Source organism: Rhinolophus sinicus, chromosome 3, assembly GCF_057876585.1.
Source record: "Rhinolophus sinicus isolate RSI-liver-muscle chromosome 3, RSI-T2T, whole genome shotgun sequence".
NCBI lineage: Eukaryota > Metazoa > Chordata > Mammalia > Chiroptera > Rhinolophidae > Rhinolophus > Rhinolophus sinicus.
Window position 1 is genome coordinate 150254487 of NC_142503.1, and position 23737 is coordinate 150278223.

Sequence of the window (23737 nt, forward strand, 5' to 3'; positions counted from 1 at the left end):
TGTAGGAGGAAACTCGGCAATTAGAGGAGGCCCTTGTATGTGCAAGGAAGGAAGAAAAAGAAGCCACATCAGCCAGAAGGGCCCTGGAGAGTGAGCTAGAAGATGCTCAGGTAAACACTGAGGGCTGTCATCTTTATCCCTCACACAGGAAGCCCGAGAAGCATAACTGGGGGGACATATACAGATTGCCACTGATCCTCTCCTTCCAGGTAGCTCCTTCATAATAATAACCACGCTGACTTCACACTGCTCATCTAGGCCAGTCGTTCTTAACTGGGGGACATTTGGCAATGTCTGGAGACATTTTTGGTTGTCACAACAGGGGAGATGTGACTGTCATCTAGTGCATAAAGGCCTGGGACGCTGCTAAACGTCCTGCGAAGCGCAGGACAGAGCCCACAGCAATGAATTATCTGGCCTCAAATGTCAGTGGTACCAGGTTGAGAAATCCTCGTCTGGACAGTAAAGGGCTTGACAGCTTTCCACAGATAAAATATGAATTGTGTAAGAAGGTTGGCAGGGTTGGTTCTCAAGGCAGTGTGGAATCCAGTCGAAACCAATTTCCTTTCTCCTTTGGGCAAATATACTCCAGAGAGTGTAATCCTTCACGATGACTTTTCAAAGGAGCAAGAGGAAGTCATTCCTTGAAACGAGATAGCTATCTCTATTCAAAATCAGTAGATTCTTAGAAAATTAGATTTTCTCATTTGAAAGTTAGAAAGCTTGTTTGAAGTGCATTCTAAAAAAAACGTCTGCCCTGAAATTCTACATTGACTTTGCACAGTGACCTCTGCGTGATTCAGGTATGTCCTTCCTTCTACCTGCTCTTGGGTTTTAAAGAACCAGCACCAAGCATCCCTCAGGCGAGTTTCTGAGGAGGTGAAAGTCAGTGTTTTTGAGCAGTTGTTTAAGAAGCGGTTGTTCAAGTTTCCCAGTAGGACCTTGAGGGCAGGTGGGGGAGGAGCAATGAAAAGCCATAAGAGATGACAAGCAGTCAGGATTCAGATTCATAAAGGCTTCCTCTCCTCAGGGGTAGAGGAGAGGAGCCTGTGTGTACGGGGATTCACTCAGGTCGCCCATAACTCAGGGGCCCTCACCCCCCAGTCAGTGGACTCCACCTTCTCTCTGGCTTTGGATCGAGACCTTGTTTTTGCACACAGTAAAGCTTTGTTTTTTCTTGAGTTTAGTGTCTGACTGTCCTGGCTTTGGATTTTCTTCTCTCTCCCATTCCCGCTCTCCTTCCTTTCCCCACCCCCACCCCACCCCTTCCCTGCCTCCTTCCCTTCCTCTTTCCCTTCTTTCAGTCTACATTTTTGTTACAAACTCTTGTTCGGTTGATTTTATGCGGATGGCAATTTTACTGTGCTGCTGTTTGTAGGCTTGTGATGGCTACACCCCTGCCACCAAAGTGTGAGGTTTAAAACTGGAACCTAGTTGGTGACAGAAGGAGAGAAAAAACGTTTGTACCCTGCAGGGACAAAAATCTGCCCCTTCATGTCACGTCCTCACTGAGGGCAGCTATTATAGGTTCTCGGCTTCATCGTCCTTTGGTCAAACAGGAAAGTTTCACACATAAGGAAATAGTTCACCAGCTGTGAGTCAGGCTCATAGTTAATTCAGGGGAGAGAACAGATGATGGCCTCAAGGCCTAAAGATCTTAATGTAATCCCCGCATCCACCCCCGGACCCTCCACCTCCGGATCTCTGTCCTTGGAAATTATCCCTCACGGATCTCTGTCCTTGGAAATTATCCCTCACGTTACTTTTGTTTGGGCCTGTTTTCCCAGCAGTGTTGAGATGGTGAGAATGCTTCCTGCTGTGTGTGGCCATGCTAACCATTGGCAACACCATCTGGCAGGAATTTAGAAAGGGCCCAACAATCTCACCATCGTTATCTGAATTATCTGGTCTCAAAAGCAGTGCCGTGAAAAACGCGCTGTCACCCTAAAATACTTTATTTTCTCTAAAATCTGGAACCAGACAGTCAGCTCCTTTCCTTTGATGCATCTTTCTGCATGCCTCTCGTCCCAAAGCCAGGGACTGAAAGGGAGCTTAACCCTGAGAGGAAGTGGAAAGGGTAACTGGTTTTCGTTTTTGTTTTCCACACAAGCATTTTACATTTCAAAAATCTTTGTGCCTGTAGCAATCTGTTGCATCTTCATGTATGAGAAATACATTTTTTACCATAGTAGCTGAACACCACGTGATTTATTATGTACTCGTATGGCTCAGTCAGAAAGTGGCAAAGGGTCCTAAAGATACTATTTTTGGTTCACTCGACCCCTAGCGTTTGGTTTAGGATTGTGCTGCTACGTAGATGGACTTGAACTGCATTCAAGCAAGAAACATCTCTGATTCCCTTGAGAAATGGCTTCTGCAGATGGGGACGTGAAGAAACCTTTTCTGGAGAAGCCACAGTTCTTTCTTTCAGGGAGTGATACTGGTGTATATACTCTGTATGCCCTCCCCTCCCCTCCTACTGGACTTCTGTGTATTGGGACAACAGAATTAACAAGCCCCAATGCTTTCACTGGTACAGTCCACGGTTATTTTGTGGCGAGGGCTCTGAGAAGACCAGCTTCTTTCTGATCAATCCTCTCATTCCTTAAATCCATAGGCTCCCCTGCTCTTGGTTATTGTAAATGTGGATGAATCGGGGCCTTCCTCAGTCCTGTAGTGAAAGACTCTGCATCCCTTGGCAGATAGTGGTCCCCAAGCTCAAGGGCACTCACTACATTCACCAACTTTGTGTTTTGGATTCTCCAACTTGATCAATTCTCCCCCAATTTTTGTCCCAGTATTAGTCAGTGGGCTTGTATTGCTGGTCTTGGAAATAAAGTCACTGTAGCTCCAGGGCATTTCACACCTAACCCCTAAATGCAAAATTGCCAGTTTGCTTCTTTTCACGTGAATTTGGGACATGTTTTCTCAGCAGTGACTTATTGAAGGAATTTCTTGAATAACTGAAGAGGAAGAGCATCATGCTAAACAGTATTTCTAAACTTGAGAGTATATATCAGAATTATTTGGGTATCTTTCAAGTGCCAATTTGCGGGCCTCACTCTTAAGAAAAATTGTGACTTTCATCAGAAAGGGCTGGAATCTGCATTTTAAGGTAGGAGTACTCCACCCTTGTTTGGTATTTCTGATGTAAGAAGTCTTTGGACCACTTTTGGTGATAGGTATTCATTTTCATTCACTGAGTTTTTAGCATATGCCTAACAGTGAACCTGGGCTATGAGACATATCCAGATAGAAAAAAATAAAAAAAAATAAAAATCTGTGTTTCCCCGAAAATAAGACCTAGCTGGACAATCAGCTCTAATGCGTCTTTTGGAGCAAAAATTACTGTAAAACCTGGTCTTATTTTACTATAATATAAGACTGGGTAATATAATATGATATAATATAATATAATGTAATATAATATATAATATAACCAGGTCTTATATTAATTTTTGCTCCAAAAGACACATTAGAGCTGATTGTCTGGCTAGGTCTTATTTTTGGGGAAACACGGTATTCCTCGCCTTTACTGATCTTACTACCCTGCAAACGAGGCAAGCATGCAACAAATCTTTAAAAAATAATTCAGCATAGCTCTTCTTCGAGGTCAATGTGTGTGTTGAGGGGTGGTGTTGGCCAGGTCCCAGGCCCAGGGGGGTGGGTCTATGGTATCTCCAGTGGCACAGGAGAGCAGGGCCAGGCTGGGAGCCCTGCCTGTGCCAAAGGTCAAGCTGAAATGCACACACCATGCAGAGGTTGAATGGAGCCAGGGCTGGCTTGTCTGCTGGCTCGGGGCCCCTGGGTTGGGATCCAGAAGGAAGAAAAAGAGAGACTGGGAGACTTATAGGGGCACAGGTTGAGTTGGCTCCTGAAGTTTCTACAGAAGCCATTGGTTGCCCTCTGTATGTGTACTGTTATTTTTCAAAAATTTACATTTTGAGATCTATGTTTCTGAGAGTTTTCTCTCACAGTGGAACTATCCAGCGCTTCCCTTACTTTGTGTGCTCCCCTTTGCCCCAACACCACGACATCAACCACAAACAAATCCCGGCACTGACCCTGTCTCTGGTGTGTGCCCAGCTGTACGGTGGTGGGAAGCACTCCTGCTAATTGTCCCACACCGAACTTCTGATGACCTTCCTTTTACCACCTTCGGTTCCCCAACGGCTTCTGTTGACCTTGGTTCTCCACAGCAATTAACTTGAGTGGCTGAGCTGGATCGGCTGGTTCTCTGAGTGCAGCCACCCTGTCAGAGCAGACAGAGTGGAGGGACAGGAAGGCTTTTTGGCCCCAGTTCTTGTGGTTGGCTGTTCGTATGCCCTGCAAACCAAGAATACCTGAAGTAATTTGGGAGTGTTTTCAAGATGTTGAGTAACTGCACGTGACAGCAGCTTGTCAGCTGTTAAGCACTGTGCCAGCATAAACCATTGTCCTTACCCAGCCTCTACGGGAGCACAGACTGAGTGGGTCTGGGTCCTAAGCAAGAACTGTGTAACCCACATTCAGTCCTCAACACCTGATAACATTTTCTAGATAATCCAGCCCATGTTTGGGTCCTGCTGACCCTTTCTGAGCTGGTCCCCTTCTTGATATCCTTGCAGCAGTGGTCTTAACACTCAGCCATTTAGAGACACCACTAGAATCTTCCTAAGATAGTTTAGGATGTTGTTTTAGAACTGCATGTTTTTTTACATTAAGGATGTCAGTCTACGTGAGATGAGAGCTCTAGGGGAACCCAGGGAAAATATTGCCCCCAAGATAGTTGTGTTTTATAATAAGTACTAGTATTTGGTGCTGATTCACTAAATAACCACTCACATGCACTTTTTCTTTAGCATCTTCTGCTCAAGTTTATCAACCCGTGGATTGCCCAAGTCCTTTCTCCTATGTTTGAGCCCAACCCATGGATTCTGTTGGTTACAATTCCCTGTATCCTATGGAACAGTGTTCTCTGTCCTTATAGAGTCATATTTAGATATTTTCATAGTAAGAATCATCAGCAGAACAGATGTTAGAATATTAGGTGCAATGCTGTAAGTCACAGGATGTAAATTGCCACATAGGTTCAGGTTGATCTCATGTATAAGTTTACTTCAAGTTCTAAGTACTGTGTTTCCCTGAAAATAAGACCTACCCCAAAAATAAGCCCCAGTTAAGAATGTCAGCCAGATGGACGCATTTAGTACCATGTTTCCCTGAAAATAAGACCTAGCCAGATAATCAGCTCTAATGTGTCTTTTGGAGCAAAAATTAATATAAGACCCAGTCTTGTATTATATTATGTAACACCTGGTCTTATATTAATTTTTGCTCCAAAAGACGCATTAGAGCTGATTGTCCGGCTAGGTCTTATTTTCGGGGAAACACGGTACATTATGACGATGTTCCAGAATAAGATGACATGACTGTATTTGAATAAATGTAGGTTGTTGTACATGAAAAAATAAGACATCCCCTGAAAATACGCCCTAATGTGTCTTTTGGAGCAAAAATTAATATAAGACCTCGTCTTATTTTCGGAGAAATACAGAATGAACAATCAGGTTTTACACTACCCTGAATTTCCACCCCCAGCAGCCTTGGCCATTTTCTGTGTTTCTGTAATAAACCCTTTGTCTACCCCTGTAAGTTTTTGGCTAAGTCCACTTTGCAATTTGGTTCCTAAATTTCAGAAGCAAACAATGTCCTTATATCTCTGTGATGGCTTTATTTTCATCCTTTTCCTTGTCACCAGTGTAACAGGTCTGATTGCTTTGTGGTGTGGTTGTGAAACTCCCTCTGCTGCCTGTGTCTGTGGCTGGCCTGGTAGGTAGATGACAGCACTGTCCTTTCTCTGCCATCTGCAGAGAAATCTGACTTGGGCCACTCAGGAACAGAAGCAGTTGTCTGAGAAGCTGAAAGATGAGACCGAACAGAAGGAGCAGTTAAGGAGACTGAAGAATGAAATGGAGAATGAGCGATGGCACCTTGACAAGACCATTGAGAAACTGCAGAAGGAGGTGAGGGAGGAGGAGGCGGGGAGGGAGCACAAGGAGGAGAGCAGGTGGAGCAAACACCTGGGTTGGGACCGAGCCCCCTCTGAGGGCCTGATGAAAGCTAAGGAAACCTGTAGTTATGTCTAAGCACAAATGTGTCAGGGATTTACAGATCCCCCGGAGCTGCTCTTTGGGCTTGTTGGGAATCCCAGATACAGAGAAACCTGTCTAGAATATGCCAATACCCCCTGGATTCTGGGCCCAGCTGCTTTCACCAGTTACCTGAAGAAGCCTGGCGTGGAAGTGCAGACTTAGCAAATGGAACCTGAATCAGAACCTCTGCAGTTGAGCATCGTCTGCATTTGTACTCGGCTTTCTTGTCCAGGGGGGTGATTTCATATCCCAGTGGTTGCTGCTCCTCTGCTCACCTCTGGCCTAAAATACCCAGAAGAGGAAAGACTCAAAGCTGATGGGCATCTCACATTCTCAAAGTTGACATGAATATCTGCCGTTTTCTGACACCTGCTATGTGCCAGTCATTTGACTAGCTATTCTATATTTAACTAGAATTCTCTCTCTACCTGTGTATTGTTTTCATTCTGAAAACATACAAGGTACATGTTATGATTTCAATATTTCCAGCGAGGACACCACTGAATCCCAGAGAAGTAAGTACATGCCCCAGTCATATAGCTGGCATGTGGCCGAGCAGGGATACCAGCTATGTGACTTTGTATTTAGCTCCAGAGGATGTGCTTGTTCACTCTTCCATACTGCTTCCCAGTGAGGAGTGACTAAACCCAGACAGCTCATGACCAGGCACTTTGCAAAGTCTTTGGGGAGGAGAAGGACGGGGAGGCGTGTGTTCTGTGTTAGATGGGATCCAAACTTAGCTCCCTAGACCCAGATGGAGCATCACAGGGTGGGCTCACACCAGTGTTATTTCTTCCAGATGGCTGACATTGTCGAGGCATCCCGCACATCAACACTGGAACTCCAGAACCAGCTGGATGAGTACAAGGAGAAAAATCGCAGGGAGCTTGCAGAAATGCAAAGGCAGTTGAAGGAGAAAACGCTCGAGGCAGAGAAGTCCCGTCTGACTGCCAAGAAAATGCAGGAGGAGGTAATGTCTGGCCAGATCCATTCCTGGTTCCCCCCTTACTCAAAGTACCCTTCCAGACTGCTGTGCAAGTCTCCTAGGAGAGACTTGGGATAGATTCTTAAGGCAGTGTTTCTGTTTGATTTCTCAGTCTTAGCGCTCAGGATGGTTACACGGGACAAACGGTATTCTAAGACACAGAGGACCCAGGGACTCTAAGGTGAAATTGATAAAACTTTAACTTGACCATTTTCTCGAATAATCCAAGATTTTCTGCCTAAAAAGTTTAGCTGCCATTTATGGAACTCCATTGTTATGCCCAGCTGTGTCCAAATGATTGATATGCATTAATTTAATCCTAGACCCGGGATTATAGTAACCTTGTTTTTTTTTGTTAGTTTTTTTGCCATTCAATCAGAAAATATAGACTTTTATTGGAATGGGAGTGGTGGACAAGAGTTTCAGACAACAATAATGGAGACAAAAAGAAATCTTCAAGAATTTTTGAGTACTGAAATTATTAAAACATATTCTTGGTTTAATATTGAGGAATAATAGAACAAAGTAACCCAAATGTTAGCTCCCCTCAGTCTTGACTTGTAAAGAATTCAGAAGAATAAAGGGAATGGTTTTGATTATTTTAATGGAAAGCTGAGGCTCTAAAATGCAAGTACAGTGGATGCTGATTTCTAGCTATGCTTCTTGCCAGCTGGTTGACCTTGAACACATTACCCCAATTTTCTGAGCATCTGTTTCACCTCTTAAAAAATATACAAAATAATAATGATTTAATAATGAGATAACATGCGGGACTATATAGCAGAGGGTCTGTATATTCTGGATACTAATGTTAGTTTTTTTTTAAATTCCAAGTTTACTTTTATTCATAAGCAGTGTCAAGTGCACTAAGTTTCCACAGGAAAACACATTTTTCTTTAAAAAAACAAACTTTTAATATCTTTGATGATCAAAGAAAAGTCGTCCATGAGTCAGTGTTGAACTGTGTGAAAGAACAATGAATACTTATTACAGACTTCTAGAACACTTCTGAAAGGGCCCTGATAACAGATCCCCTCTGGTTCAGAGTCATATGACACAGGACTCCAAGTGAAAACTGAAATTAGCCTATTGATATCAAAGTTTTCTTGGCATTAAAAAAGTCATTTTCATTTCTACAGCAAATGGGGGTGGGGGATTCAGGTATTTGCCAGGACACCAGCGAACACCTGGTGTGCTGTTTTGATCTTAGAGAATCATAGTTTCAGAGTGAGCCCTGCAAAGAGTTTCCTGTTGCTTTTCATATGATGGTTATTCCGCTAGAATCTCCAGATTGGAAGGAACCTTAGAGATCTTCTAAGGAAAGGAAACCGAGGTCCAGAGAGATTAGTGAAGGCCAGGTGGAGACCATTGTTATTTATAAAAGAGCAGTAATTCACAAAAAGAATTCCTTATGATAAAAACAAAGTTGGCCCTCCTCAGATTTTCTCAGTGGCAGAGCCCTATGAGACACTGTTTCCATTTAAATGACACCTCATTATTTCAAAAGGGACACCTCATTATTTGAAAAGGAAATGACAATAACTCTCCTCAATCAAGTTGCTGAAGTCATAAACTTGTTCAAAACAAAAGTGAATTGAGGGGCGGCCGGTTGGCTCAGTTGGTTAGAGCGTGACGCTCATAACACCAGGGTTGGCAGTTCTCTCCCCACATGGGCCAGTGTGAGCTGCTCCCTCCACAACTGGATTGAAACAACTACTTGAGTTGGAGCTGATGGGTCCTGGAAACACACACTTAAAATAAATAAAAAGTTAAAAAATAAAGAAGTGAATGGATAAGCCAAGGTCACTCTGGATCCTTGAAAAACTCTAGCTCACCAATGTTCACTGTCCCCCATCCTGAGTTTTGGTTGAGATGCAGTGAACTCTGAGTAAGAGAAGCTGTAGAGGTCCATTCTAAGTGCTGCTGTACTCACCTTCTTTGCTTTGAGAGAAATAGACATTTTATTAATACTGTGTTTCCCCGAAAATAAGACCTAGCCCGACCATCAGCTCTAATGCATGTTTTGGAGCAAAAGTTAATGTAAGACCTGGTATTATATTATATTATATTAGACCTTGTTTTATATTATAGTAAAATAAGAGAGGGTCTTGTATTAATTTTTCTCCAAAAGACACATTAGAGCTGATGGTCTGGCAAGGTCTTATTTTCAGGGAAACACGGTACCTAATTTCCCCTTTGGTGTGGAGCTAGGGAAGTTCTGATGCAGATAATCCTTAGAGAATTAAAGCTTAGAGTTCACTCTTGTTCAGTTTATTTTCTAAATCCTACTTGACAAAGGGCAGTTTTAACTATGTGAAGTCAGCACTAGTAGGTTCAAAAGTTACCTGCTTACTTGTGATTCCAGACACTATGCATTTATTCTCTTGTACATACTCATATACTTATCAAGGACTCTTGGTAGGCCGGAGCCCTTGACAGATGTTTAAGGGACATCCTGGGTGTTGGACCGTAGGAATGTTCTGGGCGATGGGATGAAGGGCCGAGCTGGGCATCGGGAAGGATACCAATAGGGAAATGTGGGCTGTGTATTTACCTGTCAGTCTTTCTGACTCTCAGACCCATCCATGTGCTTTTCAGGTATTATCTCATTTGAGTCTCATAACAGCTCTATAAGGTAGGTTTTGTAATTATCCAGTATGGCAAATTAGGAAACTGAGGCATGGAAAGATTTTTTTTTTTTTTTTTAAGACTTTCTTTGGAGAGATTTTGACTACACTGGAGTATGGTGCACCCTCTGTATCCAAAGAACTGATCACTTTTTATCCATGGTACACTTTTTACTTGGTGCTTTCACTCACAGTTTTCATTTCACAGTTGTCGTTTCATTCAGTTAGCACCAAAACCACACTAGGGTTTTTATCGGGAGAGGTCTTCTTCAAGGCTTGCTGTTCTCATAGATATGTCAGGTGTTCCCATAAGCCTCTAAGAGGGGAACACATTTCTGAAAGTTTTCCCACTCGTCTTCTTAAACTAGCCTAACCTATTGGGTCCCTTCAAAAAGACTATTTCTGGGCCTTCTCCAACTCTTCTGTGAAAATCACCCCCAAAAGATGGTTTTCTTTAATGCAGCTTGTCACTTGCTCTCATACACTACTGCCTGGAGGAAATAATTCCCTTGGTGTAATGTATTCCTAAGAGTGTGTTTTTCAACCATCCCCAGGAGGGTAAGAAGTTGAGAACAAAACAGACATCCTTGGGTTTCACTAAATTGGTCCGCACAGATGTTTCAGGAATACCTACTGTGTTTAGAGGTGACTAGTTCCTTCAGGGAGATTCCAGAGAAGTGGTAAACAGACCATCCCCTTGTGAATCAAGCTCTTTTGTCGCAGTCTTCAAAGCTGTTAGTTCAGCGCCACCTTGTGGATGAAAAGAACACTGTCAGTTATGACGGCTGACACATGATTTTCTTTTAGAAAGCCCTGGTTTTCACCTAATGTGTGTTTCAAATGTGCGTTTCAAATTTCGTGCCTGCAAGTTGTTTTGGGGTGGTTAGTTTTTATTTTCCCCTAACTTTAAATATCTGTTGAGATGACCCTGACACAGGTGAGCAATCAGTTATACTCTGGGAAGCACTTATCTAGTTCTGTGACTTTCAAGTGTTTTTGATCATGACCTAAGGTAAGAAATACCCCCTGCATCGCAACCCAGTGAGACATACATCCCTACAAATATAGAAATAGTTAGTGCAAAAGTTTCATAAAACATTATTTGCTTGTACTCTACTCGGAGTATTTTTTGTTATATTTAATTTTAAAATGCTGGTCAACATCTATTATATTACATAACCCAATGGGTTGTTACTTGTAGCCGAAAATGCCCCTCTTCTTATATAAGAGGAGACTGAGGCCCAGAGGGAGGTGGCACTTGCTGAGGTCCTCTGATCTCCAATACAGTGTGGGTCCACCCGGTCCCCCTTCGGGTCCGCCTGTGCACTGTCTGTCAAGATCTCTGTGCTCCCGATGTGTCCCAGCTAAGCACCTCAACCCTTCTCTGTTCTAGATGCACCTGATGGAGGAAGAGTTACGGGACTACCAGAGAGCTCAGGATGAAGCACTCACGAAGAGGCAGCTTCTGGAGCAGACGCTGAAGGACCTGGAGTACGAGCTGGAGGCCAAGAGTCATCTCAAAGATGACCGCAGCAGACTTGTCAAGCAGATGGAGGTCTGTGGGCCAGGGCCTGTGGAGAGCAAGTATGGGATGTGAGGGAAGCAGCCTCTCTGTCACACCTCAGCCTCTGGGAAGCCTTTGGTTTTGATTCTCTCAAACAGCCACACGTTAGTACAGTCATTGCTTGATTTGAGGACGATGCTGCTAGTTCATAGGCTCCTAGGACATCGGAGCCGGAAGGAATGATGGAAATATAGCCCAGTGTCCTCGTTATCCTGAAGAGGGAGTAGAACAGAGTCCCAAAGAGGTTAGGTGCTTTTACCTAAGGGCATATAGATAGTTCATTTGCTGTTTTCTGCTCTGAGTCGTGCTTCCAACTACAAAGGAGATAAGACTGCTGCAGGTCTAGAAAGAGACTGAGCTGTGCCTTGAACCCAAACTACCTAATTCCTATGGGCACCCAATACTGATTTACCTCGCCACATGCTCCATTCTTGTGTCTGGATTCTGGCCGGTCTCCTTATAGATGATCCAGCTTTGCCAGAGCAAGCAGCAAATGTGGCTCGATTCATGTTTGGATCCACAATATACATAAAGTTCAAGACAATATGTCAGAAAGTGCTCAGTGAAGTCACCAGCTGGGGGGTGATCGGTTCACAAGTTCAAAACACAATGAACTAGAAAAATGTGAACCAAGTAATTGAATCTAATTAGGAACAGTCCACTAAAAATGACAGGAAGAACCTTAACGTCAGAACCTTAACTTACAAAAAAGAATAATTTTCAAGAACAAAACTAACCTCAAACCAGAAACATCCCGATCTTCCCACATCCCAGTGGAATTTAGAGAGGGAAAGACACCTAAAAATCAGCCTCAGACCTGTCGGAGAAGTTGAAATTGTCAAGGTTTTGATAAAGTCAGTGAGTGCTCAAGGCCACAGAGCTATAGCTTGAATTTAAAATCAATGGAATTCCTGATTCAACTTTGCAAATAAATCGAAATAACTTCTAAAACCTCCAGGGGACTTAGTAGCAGTTTATGTCTAGGGAGTGATGTTTCAACCATTTATTAGATGGGCCCTTTTTAGAAGCTAGAATAACCTGGTTACAGTATTACTGTTCTTTTACATATTTTGTGTATTTTGCTAATGTCCTGGTTCTGATCTCATTAGGGGAGGTCATTTTAAGGCAAGCTGAATTCAACCTAGTTAACTTGGAAGTAATTATTCTAGGGCACAAACAATTTAGTTAAAAGCAAGCTAAAGCCTCATTAGGCAGCGGCGCAAGAGCCTTGGGTGTAATGACCCTTGGCCTGGCCCCCTCAATGCTTCTGCCAGGGTCTGTGCAGTACGTATTGTAGGCAGGAGGAGAGCCCTGTGAAGAGGTGCTTTTACTTAAACATTGGATTGTCAGGTCACCTCCTTTTAGAATATTCTGACTAAAAAGAACATTTCCTTTTGCTAACTCATAGTCTAGAAGCAGTGGCTTAGCTAAGCTTCATTTGTTCCTCTGTCATATTTTAGCTATTTTTCCATTAATTACAAAATGAATAGTTCTCAAGGCCCCACCCCTGTGAAGCACATGGAGTGGGGGGGTAGTGTTTCCTCCCCTGATTGGCAGCTGGCAGGACTGTCTTGTGAGTAATATCTTGCCTGTTCCTTCACTAACCTTTAAATTAATTCTCAGGACTCCAGAGGGCTCTCAACAATGGGCATTTTCTGTAAACTCAGAAACTCAGGTGATCGTCTTACGTAAATGCAGTACTTGCCAATCCTTGGTGCTTTCTGACTAGAATGAAACTGACCTTGGAGGAGTCAGGAACCAGTAAACAAATTAAGAAGCTTGATGCAGGACCCAGCTCTCTGTTCTCAGTTGGGCTTTGGGACTTTTGGCTCCTGGGAGAGAACTTTTTGGGTTCCGTGTAGATTTCGGTCAGTAACAGGGAAGGCATTCACAGACATTTAGTCGTTTACATGAGTTCTGTGACTTTTCTTTTTGGCATTTACCTAGGCATCCATAACTTGTCAGTCAACTTTGACAATGGCAGATAATATTTATGTACAGATGCTGCAAACTCACAATGCTGATTGCTTTCTTGTATGTGTGGCTCTGAGTTAACCCAGACATATGACAAATTGTCTGGTGACAATGGAAACACATGCACAAACTTTACAGCCCCCCAGTTCTGGGTGGGGTGGTTTGTATTAGAGCCTCTTTTCATACACAAAGCACATTGCAATGCTTTTCTCTTAACACTCAATGATGCTACATCAGGAGCCATCAAGGAAGATAGAAATTACTCTTCTTTTGTGATGGTTGGTTTAGCAGAGTGGGCCGACACTGCCTTTATGTTAGTCTTATGTGGATTTGGGGCTGCATAGTGCTAAGTGTCTGAGATTCCTTAGAAGAAAGAGGCAGGTGCAAAAGGCTGTTACAGACCTGACTCATGCAAGACTCTTGGAAACACTGAGCATGAGGGAGGCAAAACATTGTCCCACGCTTGGAGTATTTATAAAAATGTGCTGTGGGCAATATCTCAGTTCCCCCAGGTAACTTAGATACCTGTTAGGCTAAGACAGTTCTTTGTAAAGTTATTGATTCACTAGGGGAAGAAAAGAGTTGAGGGAAACATGCTAAAATACCTTCAGTGCTTATGTTAGGGGTAATATTTTTCTCTTTTTACATTTTTTCTAAATGCGCAATCATGTTTTATATTATAAAAGCAGTAAGACCCAGTTTTTAAACTATCTTCTTCGGGCAGCGTGAGAAATAGGCACATCCTTGCCCCAACCCTGATGATACTCAGCTCTGATGTACCCGTGGGGTTTCCTTCCACAGGGCAGTGCTTTCTCCTACCCCAGGTCGGTGCAAGCTCAGTAGGCTATGTTTGTGACTTCTTTCTTAGGACAAGGTATCTCAACTGGAACTGGAACTGGAAGAAGAAAGAAACAACTCGGATTTGCTGTCTGAGCGTATCAGTCGGAGCAGGGAACAGGTACTGTGCTGTAGTGGGATGGCGAGTGGGTTCTCCTGCATGAAAAAGGAAATGTGAGAGGTTAAACCTGAGAATTCAGCTGGAGGAGGGAAGAAAGTTCAAGCCTTATGGAAATGATGGAAGATTGCATTGTCTTCACCACAGTAAGCTACTAGGAGGGAGGGGTAATATATGACATCAGGCGTAAAGTGAAAGTTTCCAGAGTGGTTATGGATAACAATCTATTAGCCATAATAGGCACAGTTCGTTTAGAGCTGAGGCTCTAAGAATCATTAGTTTAACAAGCAATCGCATGAAACTTGGTAGCTAGCACTATGTTAGTGCAATGGAAAGTAAATGATATGATGCAGTCTTTTACTTTGAGAACTTTATAAGCTAATTAGCGATACATAAACCTATGAGGCATTCACAATACAATAACAGTACCTTCCAACTGAATGCTTCTGGCAGTTTTGAAAGGCTTACATTTGATCCTTACAGCAATCTTGGGGGAGGGGGGTACAGCTGGGAACAGTTCTCTCTGTCCTCACACTGTGGCTCATGGAACTAATGTCCCAAACTACATTAGTGTAATCTCCAGGTTTTTAGATTTTGTTTCCATTTTTTAATTAAGGAAAAGTTCAAAGTGGCTAAGTCATATCCTGGGGCTGGAGTATCACATCACTAGAAATTGGTGGGCTATGAGCTGGTTGCTATATCCCCAACTACATGCTCAAACCACTTGAGAGATAAAATAGGGAAACATTATGGGGCAAAGATTCAGAACACTCAGTGGCGGTTTGGGAGAGGACTGATATTCACTAATCTCAGCCTTTCATGTGCATGACACCTGTGGGTACCTGTGAAAACTTGATGGGATGTATTATACTTTCAGTGACAACTTACTCAGTTGTATGCCTAGCTCCCAAAAATGGTGCCAGAGAAACTGTACATAGACATTTAGAAAACTCTTCACCTCTTGATTTGCTTTGGGCGCTTTCTAAATTAAACAATGCAAACAAAACCCAAAAGCCTTGGATGATGCTGAGAAAAATTTAGGAAATTATCTGTTTAAAGGATTGATATTAAAAAATAAATCTGAATTACAAATTAATTTGGGCAAATCTTCCTTATCCAAAGAAGCACTTTCCTCTGGTCACTTTTCTGCTTTTTTGTATTCACCACCTTCCCGTCAACTCAGGTGGACGAAGATTAATGTGACCAGGGTGGGAGTAAGGACAGGAGACAGGGAGACCTGGAGGAAGTCTGTTCTGGGCGATAGAGGACAGGAAAGGCATGTGAGAGACCAGACATTCTGTCCTTTTCATATTTTTGTTTTTTTCTCTTTCTCATGCTCAGTAAATGCTGGCCACATTACTTGTGAGTTCCCAGCCTTTCTAAGGTCTTTGTTTCCCATATGTGCTCAGGCTATTATTATTCAGACTGATGGATTCAGGGAATCCTAATTGAGAGACAAATTTTTCAAACTTTTTTGGATGCTTGGATTTTTTCCCCCCAAATCTGGCTAATGTGAAGGAGAAGGATGGATTTGGATTTGATAAAATGATGTCTTCTTTTACAAAACAGAGGTGAGGACTATTTGTTTTCTCACCCAAATATGGTTTCACCCTATATAGGAGGTTTCTGATCGACGGAAAAGTCAATTAAATAGTGGGAATTTTACTAGCTTTGTTCTGTTTAAATCCAGAGAATCATTTTTTCTCTTCTTCTTCCAAAGCCGTGTTTTTTTTTATAATTGTCACCCATTACTGAGGACTCCCTAGGTGCTGGGTGCCGTGCCTGTGCCTGGCATGGGCTTTCAAGGGCTTGAGAAGCTAAGCGAAGGCCTAGGGTCATGCAGCCTGTAAGAGATGGAGCCGTGATTTGAGTCCAAAGGCTACTTCCTCTCACCAAGCTCCAGCATCAGATTGTAAGAGTAAAGACGCCCCCCTCCCCATACATTTGGGGCCTCCATTCCCAAGTTTAAAATAATACCATGGTGTTTCTTAATATGGGTGAGAATGTACGTTCACTTGATTCTCTCCTGACTCTCCTCATGAGTCCAGGATTTCAGTCGCAAAAGAGAGGCCCAGTTTGGTGTGTTTTAAATGTGTCCGATGTCCTAGCTACTTGGGCACTGCTGTGTCATTGCTAGTGGCCGAGTGAACAGTTAACAGTGGAGCTGCGCCTGCATGGAGAGGTATTCTCGTGGCCATGGAACCCAGTGGAAAGACGATTCACCCACCCAGGCAGCTGGCAGGCAGGATGAAAAATACCAACTTGAGAGCTTCAAGTGGCTTCGTACATAGTCTCCAGGGGCCAAAGGAGGCTGTGCTGTTGCATTGGCAGCTGCAGGATAAATCCCAGTGGATAAGGTCTTCGGCTTTGGCAGGCACTTGAAGGAACAGCCCCCCAGTGGCCGGCTTACACCTGTTCCTCAGTTAGCACTAGGCGGACGCAAGCACCAGCACACGGGACTCGGAAATAGGGCTCCTGGTACTCAGGGCATGAAAGATCAAAATGGGGTGTCTTTGTCTCTCTCTCTCTCTTTTTAAATTAAAATGTACTAGTCTCAGAACTGCCTCTTATTATTTTTGCTGTTCAAAACCCAATGTGTACCGTTGGTTAATAATAATTTTCTTTTCTTGTGGCTGACTATCATTTTTAAACCAGCCAGGCATGTAGGCTCACCACCCTCTTTAAAGCCCCGTGATAAACACAGGTGATGAGGTTAAATATTGTTATTAGCAATCATAAATATCTCTGGCTTTTCATTAACCCAGAAGGCAGCTGCTTCTAATCCTGAGAGCTGGCTCAGGCCAGGGGTGCCTCTGACAGACAACCCATTGGAATCTGATATTGTTATTTCTGATCAGAATGCTCGGGGCTTAGCATTCTTTCAATCCAGCTGTGATAAACTATTGCCTTCAGCCCCTGTTCTGTTTTTAATTCAGCTGGAAAGTTTTTGTTCGGTCTACTTAATATAGCTGAAGGGTAAACAGCACGTAAAGTGCTAAGCTCATATAAAGAAATGTTTTCCCAGCCTCAGATTTACTTCCCTGGTCCAAAGGAGGCGGCAGGCCAAGCCAGAGGCTTTTTTTTCCTTGCCAGTGTGGGCTCAGGATAAGAAGGATCCGACCTGTGATAGTCCCAAGTCCCTAGGCCAGTCCTGGGAACCATTGTATTAAGCACAACTAAAGCCTCTCTGGTTCACGGTAAAGCCCACCCGTGGGACCATTATCCACAACACCACGTGATATTCCTTGTACAAGGCGCCACCTGGCAGATTTATTTTAGAATTTAGTGTCAGGCTGTTCTTATTGAAGAGTTGAAGGAAGCCTGTCATGTTTGCCAAAAATCTTGGTTTCCAAAAGGCTCAAGAAAAAGGGACTGCCTAGTGACCGCAACTGTTAGCTTTTATGGTCACACGCGTTCCTTCCTGTTCTTCACTCTGATTTATTTTATACTTCCGTTTTAATCGCCGTCTTTGAAGGGATGAGGTAGGGTAGAAATACTGTTTGTTTGTTTTTTTCTTTGGAGAGTCATTATTTGCCTGGGGCTCTCCGGGGAGGTCTTGAAACTGCAGAGGATGCTCCTTCCTGGGGGCTCCTTTGGGGGGGGGGTGCCATTTCCTTGTGGGATCGATTTTCTAGTCAAGGGTCCTGAGAGAGCAAGACTTTGGCATGGCTGCTTCTATAAGTCACAGGGTTTGTCCTGAATCCCAGCCTGGGCTCAGTGCTGCCTGACTGCGTGGAGGTCCTCGCAACCCCCTCTGTGGATACATCTTCCTTCTGGGCTCCGAAGTCCTTGCCAGAACTGCCCCTCCTTGTAGGATCTGCCCATAACTGAGAGCTCAGGTCTTTCAGCTTTGCTGAGAGGGAGAAAGGGAGCATGATTTTCAGCCAGAAAGCCTGGGTTAGAATCCCAAAGCTGCTTCCACTGTTCCTGAACCTTCCACCTGGAAAGTGGGGTTGATCACGCCTGCCTCAGAGAGTGCCAGCGGGATTAATGGGCTCCTACGTGGGCACTCGCAGTCACTGAGTAGTCTCTGAGTGCTTGTCACAGGGCCTCTTGATTCTTGGTACTTACCTCCTCGGTCCTCAGGCTGGAGCACAGCTGCAGAAGTCACCCCCAAAAACAGATGCTGCACAGCTGCAACAAGACCCTTGTCTCTGCTCTGTGGGCCTTTTATTGTCTTTTGGCCTCACATTCCACAGCAACTAAATTTCTAAATTTCTTTCTCTTTTTATAAGCTTCCAGTTCTTTCTTATCCCTTCACTTTTGGGAAAATAGTCTCTCCCCTTCCTTCTCCTCCCTCGCCTCCTCCCTTCCTCTCCCCTCCCCTCTTCCCTCTCCTGTCTCCAAGCTACAGAAACCTGCCTCTCTCTCTAAGCCCTGAGTTGCGCTTTCTCTCCTAGGTTCAGAGAAGGTTCTCCCCACTCTCACGCTGATACCAGTGTAGGGCCTGGAACCCGTCGCTCCCTCACTGGACAGTCTTTCTGTCCCCTCCCTTCTTATCACAGTCCATTATCTGTACCTTCTCCCTCCTCCATGGGTCTCACCCTCACCTGCTAACAGGTGCATGGCCGCTCTCTTGCCAACCCCTCTGCGATCTCTCTAGCTCTCCAGTTGTTGCTATCGTCTTGTCACCCGTGGAGTTCTAGAGGACAGGCGTCTCCCCCCACTTTCATAACCTGCTTCTTCTCAGTCTCTGCAGTCTGGTTCCCTCTCTGCCGAGCCTTCCAGAGCGAACTAATTGTCCAGCTCAGGTGCTTCATCCACAATCCTTCTGCCTGACCTTACTCAGTACTTGCCCTTCTCAGCTGTGGAGACAGGTCAGTGCCCTGGTTTTCGCCATGCCTCCCCTAACGGGGTGGAGGTAGGAAGGGCACAGCTCTAGATTCCACTCATTCTTCGTTTCTCCTTGGTGAACTCATCTGTCCTGTGGCTTCAACTGGCATCACCCAGTCTCCCCACTTGTATCTGCATCTCTCCTGGATCTTAGGGGTAGATGGGGATAGTAACAGTACCTTCCTCATCGAATCGTGGTGAGGATTAAATGAGGGACACTATAAAACTGCGGAAGACTTCCCTTAGCAAGTGCAGTACAGTAATGTTGTCATATTGTAATGGGCCTTGTGTGACGGCTCCCTGTCTGCGTCTCCAGCTGGTCTCTTAACCTATCCCCTTACACCCCACATGTCCAGTTCAGTCCTTTGAATTCTTCTAGCACTCCTTTCCTCTTTCTTACCTAAAGCTACAGTCCCCCTCCCACCCCTTTCTTGACCCTGCCTGATGCTGACCTCTCAGTTAGGTCCAAGCTCAGCGTCGCTTTTTCTGGGGAGTGTTCCTGGTGCTTAGTCTGGGCTGTGACCACTGCTGTGTACCCTGCCTCAGCTGTGTATCCTTCCCTGTTGTAGTAACACTGACCACCTGTCCAGGACATGTTCGTTTGTCCCCCGTGAGGCTATAATGAGGGTGGCACTTTGTCAGTCTTTTTGTCACAGTGACCTAGGGTTAATAGTATAGTCTGAACAAATGGACGAAACCACCCCATCATTCTAGGCACCCCCCACCTGCCGCCTAGCATGCAGGCGTGTGTATTTACAATCACACTCACTCTTACCTTGACAGAGTGGGTCTTTTCTGGGACACTCCTAAGTGTCTAGAGTTGTGGGATGGCTACACTAACCTGAGGATGGAGGCAGGGGCCTGTGGCTTCCTCAAAAGGGGAGCTACACAGCGCCTCCAAAGGTGGGGCAGACACCAAATATGCTTTCACTGTGTCATAGGCTAGCTTCAAGGGCCCTTACAGGTTGTCTCTTTCACGTTCCTTGTTTTCGACATGAGGACTCTGCCTCCCAGAGATGAGATGACCAAGGTCACACACAAGTATACACAGAGCCAGGAAGGGAAGCTGGACCACGGCTGCTTGTCTGTGTAATTACTTCCCATCGCAGTGAAAGTTTAACTGTGTCCTCAGTGAAGGCCCGGCTCTGCCCAGGGAGCGTGAATAGAACACTTTCCCCTGGGAGGCATGTCATGGTCCCGTGGCCCAGCCGTGCTGACGCCGTCCATATGCGGTGTCATCTGCTGGTTCACAGCCGTGCTCGGAGTGGGGCTGTGAGCCTGCATTCGTTACCCAAGGACTCTGCGCTCCTACGGCAGTTACAGGAATCATTCCACCATGAGGGCTCGGGGGCCAGACTGGGAGGGGGCCGCAGGCAGTTTTCTGTGCTCTGCCCACTGACCCTTTGCATGGCTGGCATTTTTTCCCTGCTGCTCACAAGGATGCCCTAAGGGGACTGACTGCCTGCCCGGGTCTTGGTTTTTACGTGACAGCTGTATTTGAACCCTAGGTCTGTTTGAAGCCTTTTCAGAGTTGGTCTAGAGACAGCAGGTGGTGTAGTGGGCCGTGAGCAGCAGGTTCGTCTGAGTCCTGGTCCTGCTCCCTTCAGTTATGCGCTTACCTGCCCTGGGCCTCAGTGCCCTCTGCTGTATAGTTCTGAGCCCCCCAGGATTTAGAAGCCTGCCAGGCAGAAATGCAAAAATATAAGCGTCGTCATCGTTGTTATTGTTGTTATTATTATTATTATTTGGACCATACAGGTCCCTGCTCCTGTGGGCAGAGTCCCAGCCCCCCCATCATCCCCCATGGGATCTGAGGCTGCCATGTCTGAGCCCTGCCCATCATGTCTCATTCCTTACCAACCTCTGTCACCCACTCCGGGCCAGCCACTCCGTGCTGCTTGTCATTTCCTGCACACACTATGGTAGGACAGGGGGAGATGGGAGCAGAGGCAGGACTGGCCCCGTGGGGCTTGCTGTCCTGGCAGGGAAGGGGCGAGCTTATCTTTTACTCTTTCGAGTGCTTGTACAGGTGGTGAAAATCCAGGTGGAGGCCAGGCCGTGTGAGGCTGTTAAAATGGTCCCAGGCATCCAGGGGCTCCTGTGTGTACGCCTCTTACCCAGGTTGGACTCCATCCTTAAGAAAAAAGCAATTTTATTTTCCTGACTCACCTCCTTAGTTCTGGCTCCTCTGGACAGTGCTGGGAGCAGGGTCTGGGGTCTCCGCCTGATGCTCACTTCACTGCAGCCGAGAGCCCCCTGGGGATGAAGAACAGAGATGCGGAAGGGTAGGCGACTGGGTTTCTTTCCGGACGCTGCTTGGATAGGCCCATTTCCTATTGCTATAGAAGAAGTCCTCAGTAACGTTGAGCCTTTGACGGGTCACCTGGGGCTGCACAGTGTTCTTGCTGACTTCTGTTTCTGGCATAAGAAGGGAGAAATCTAGCAGCATCTGAGATATGCTCACTGTGGAAGCCCTTTCAATAGTTTGAACTTGTAATTCAGGAGTCAGGAGCTCAGGGAAATACTAGCTCCCCTATTACTAGTTGTGTAGATCTCAGTAAACTCTTCCTGGTTTGCCTGGGACTTTCCCAGTTTTAACATTGAAAGCCCTGTGACCTGAGCACATCCTTGGTCCTGGGCAAGCTGGGATGGTTGGTCACCATACAACTTGGCTGTCTTCTCCAAGCTCTAATGTCCTCAGCAGACACTATTACCTACTTCCCAGGGTTGTTCTGGATGTGATAGGATAGCGCATGTGGAGGGCTAAGCAGGTGTATCAGTTTTTAGAGCTGCTGTTATAAAGTACCACAAACTGGGTGGCCTAGAACAACAGAAGTTTATTGTCTCAGTTCTGGAGGCCGGTGCCTGAAATCAAAGTGTCATTAGGGCCGCACTCCCTCTGGACCTGTAGGAGAGTCCTTCCTTGATGCTTTCTAGCTCCTCGCCATCTTTGTCAGTCCTTGATTTGTACATGCCTCCCTGCAGCTCCATCTTTATATGACATTCTCCTTGTGTCTGTGTTTTCACGTGGCCACCATCTTCCCTCTGTGCATGTCTGTCTCTGCATCCAAATTTCCCCATTTTAAAGGACCCCAGTTATATGGGATTACGGCCCACCTCATTTTTACTTGATTACCTCTATAAAGACCCTGTTTCCAAAGAAGGTCCGTGAGGCACTGGGGTGGGGGCTAGGGCATCAATGTATCTTTCTGGGAGGGAATACAATTCAACTCATAATAGCAGGGTTAGCTATGACTACTATTGTTATTTGTATCATTATCTTTGCAATCATCAAGAAACCAAGAATATCTAAAAATAGCTCCTGCACCCAAGAAGAGTGATGGCAGGAGGCCCCCGTCATGAAGAGGAGGGGATCTGATTGTTGGAACAACTTCAGTACAAAGGATCTAGGAACAACCCCTCTGACCCCTGGGTTTTTTCTCTCTTTGGTGTAGATGGAACAGATAAGGAACGAGCTCCTTCAGGAGAGAGCTCTGAGGCAAGACTTGGAGTGTGACAAGATTTCCCTGGAGAGACAGGTAAGAGCACCTGGCCCCATGAACCCCTCCCTCCCTCTCTCCCTTCCTCCTTCTCTCCCTCCCTCCTCCTGACTTGTGACTAGAAGCCCTCACTGGTGCCTCCTTGGAGCAGCACCCCAAGAACTCTGGGGTGTACCTCGCCTGAGAGCGGTATTTCTAAGACCTTTCCCAGAGAGGATTTTCCCAATAATATTAAATATGCTTGGAAGTTTAGCAGTTAGGGGGAGTTATTAATTGTACAATTAATTAATTGTAAGTGTTGTCTTCTAGGTCCTAAGGTGGCCTAACTTCTAATGTAAAGGGAGTAATAAAGAACCAGTGTCACCAAACACGAGTTGCTAACAAAGCTTACTTGAATCATTATTCTTTTACATGCTATTCATGTAAGTTCTTCACTGGATATGGCATATGATATTGGTGAAAGAGCCTATTTCTCCTGCCAGTAGGTAGATGAAAAGCCAAGGCTATTTGATAACCGAGAATCCTAGGCCATGGCAAAGACTTCGTTTAGGCTTATAAGGGAATGTGATAGAATCTGTTCTTTCAGCCTGCCAGTGCTGGGGTGCAAGGCCTTTTCCTGGAAACATCCCTGGCTTCCCCAGGTCCCCTGGGGCCACCAATGTTGGTGTGAAAAGCAGGATCATCAGTCACTGACCAAATCCTGGCTCCACCTGTACTCTGCATAGAGCGTGTGGCACACAGCGCCCCTCATAGTCTCCCTGTTTGATTCCAGAACAAGGACCTAAAGAGTCGGATTATCCACCTCGAAGGTTCCTACAGGTCCAACAAGGAGGGGCTGGTGGTGCAGATGGAGGCCAGGATCATGGAGCTGGAGGACCGGCTGGAGAGTGAGGAGAGGTGAGTCGGGCCAGTGGTGGTGCAGAGGCCTGGCAGGCAGTGACAGTCACAATACAGAGTGCTTTCACATTTGTACCTCTTCCCATCCTCATAGGCCTTCATGTGAGGAAGGCAGAGCAAGTACAGCCTTGCTGTTTTTATTTCCATTTTACAGATGAGAAAACTGAGACCCATAACTAAGTACGTACTTGAGGAAGGTAGCCTGGCTGAGGAAGGTGTAGCTGGACTAAAACTTAGGTCTTAGCCCATAGCTTTCCCATTGTCCTTG

General features: G+C 45.2%; 1 protein-coding gene across 5 annotated transcripts in view; it reads left to right on the plus strand.

The window, feature by feature from the left end:
* CGNL1 (cingulin like 1) overlaps positions 1–23737 on the plus strand; it is a 140768-nt gene that overhangs the window by 111473 nt on the left and 5558 nt on the right. For 3 of the 5 annotated variants that reach the window (XM_019732240.3, XM_019732243.3, XM_019732242.3), the window contains exons 10-16: positions 6–110; positions 5853–6005; positions 6934–7104; positions 11140–11301; positions 14153–14242; positions 22528–22611; positions 23345–23469. In XM_019732240.3, coding sequence (XP_019587799.3) covers positions 6–110; positions 5853–6005; positions 6934–7104; positions 11140–11301; positions 14153–14242; positions 22528–22611; positions 23345–23469 — 890 coding nt within the window. The remainder of the gene's footprint in view (positions 1–5; positions 111–5852; positions 6006–6933; positions 7105–11139; positions 11302–14152; positions 14243–22527; positions 22612–23344; positions 23470–23737) is intronic. The other 2 variants (XM_019732244.3, XM_074327685.2) reach the window with 1 other exon arrangement.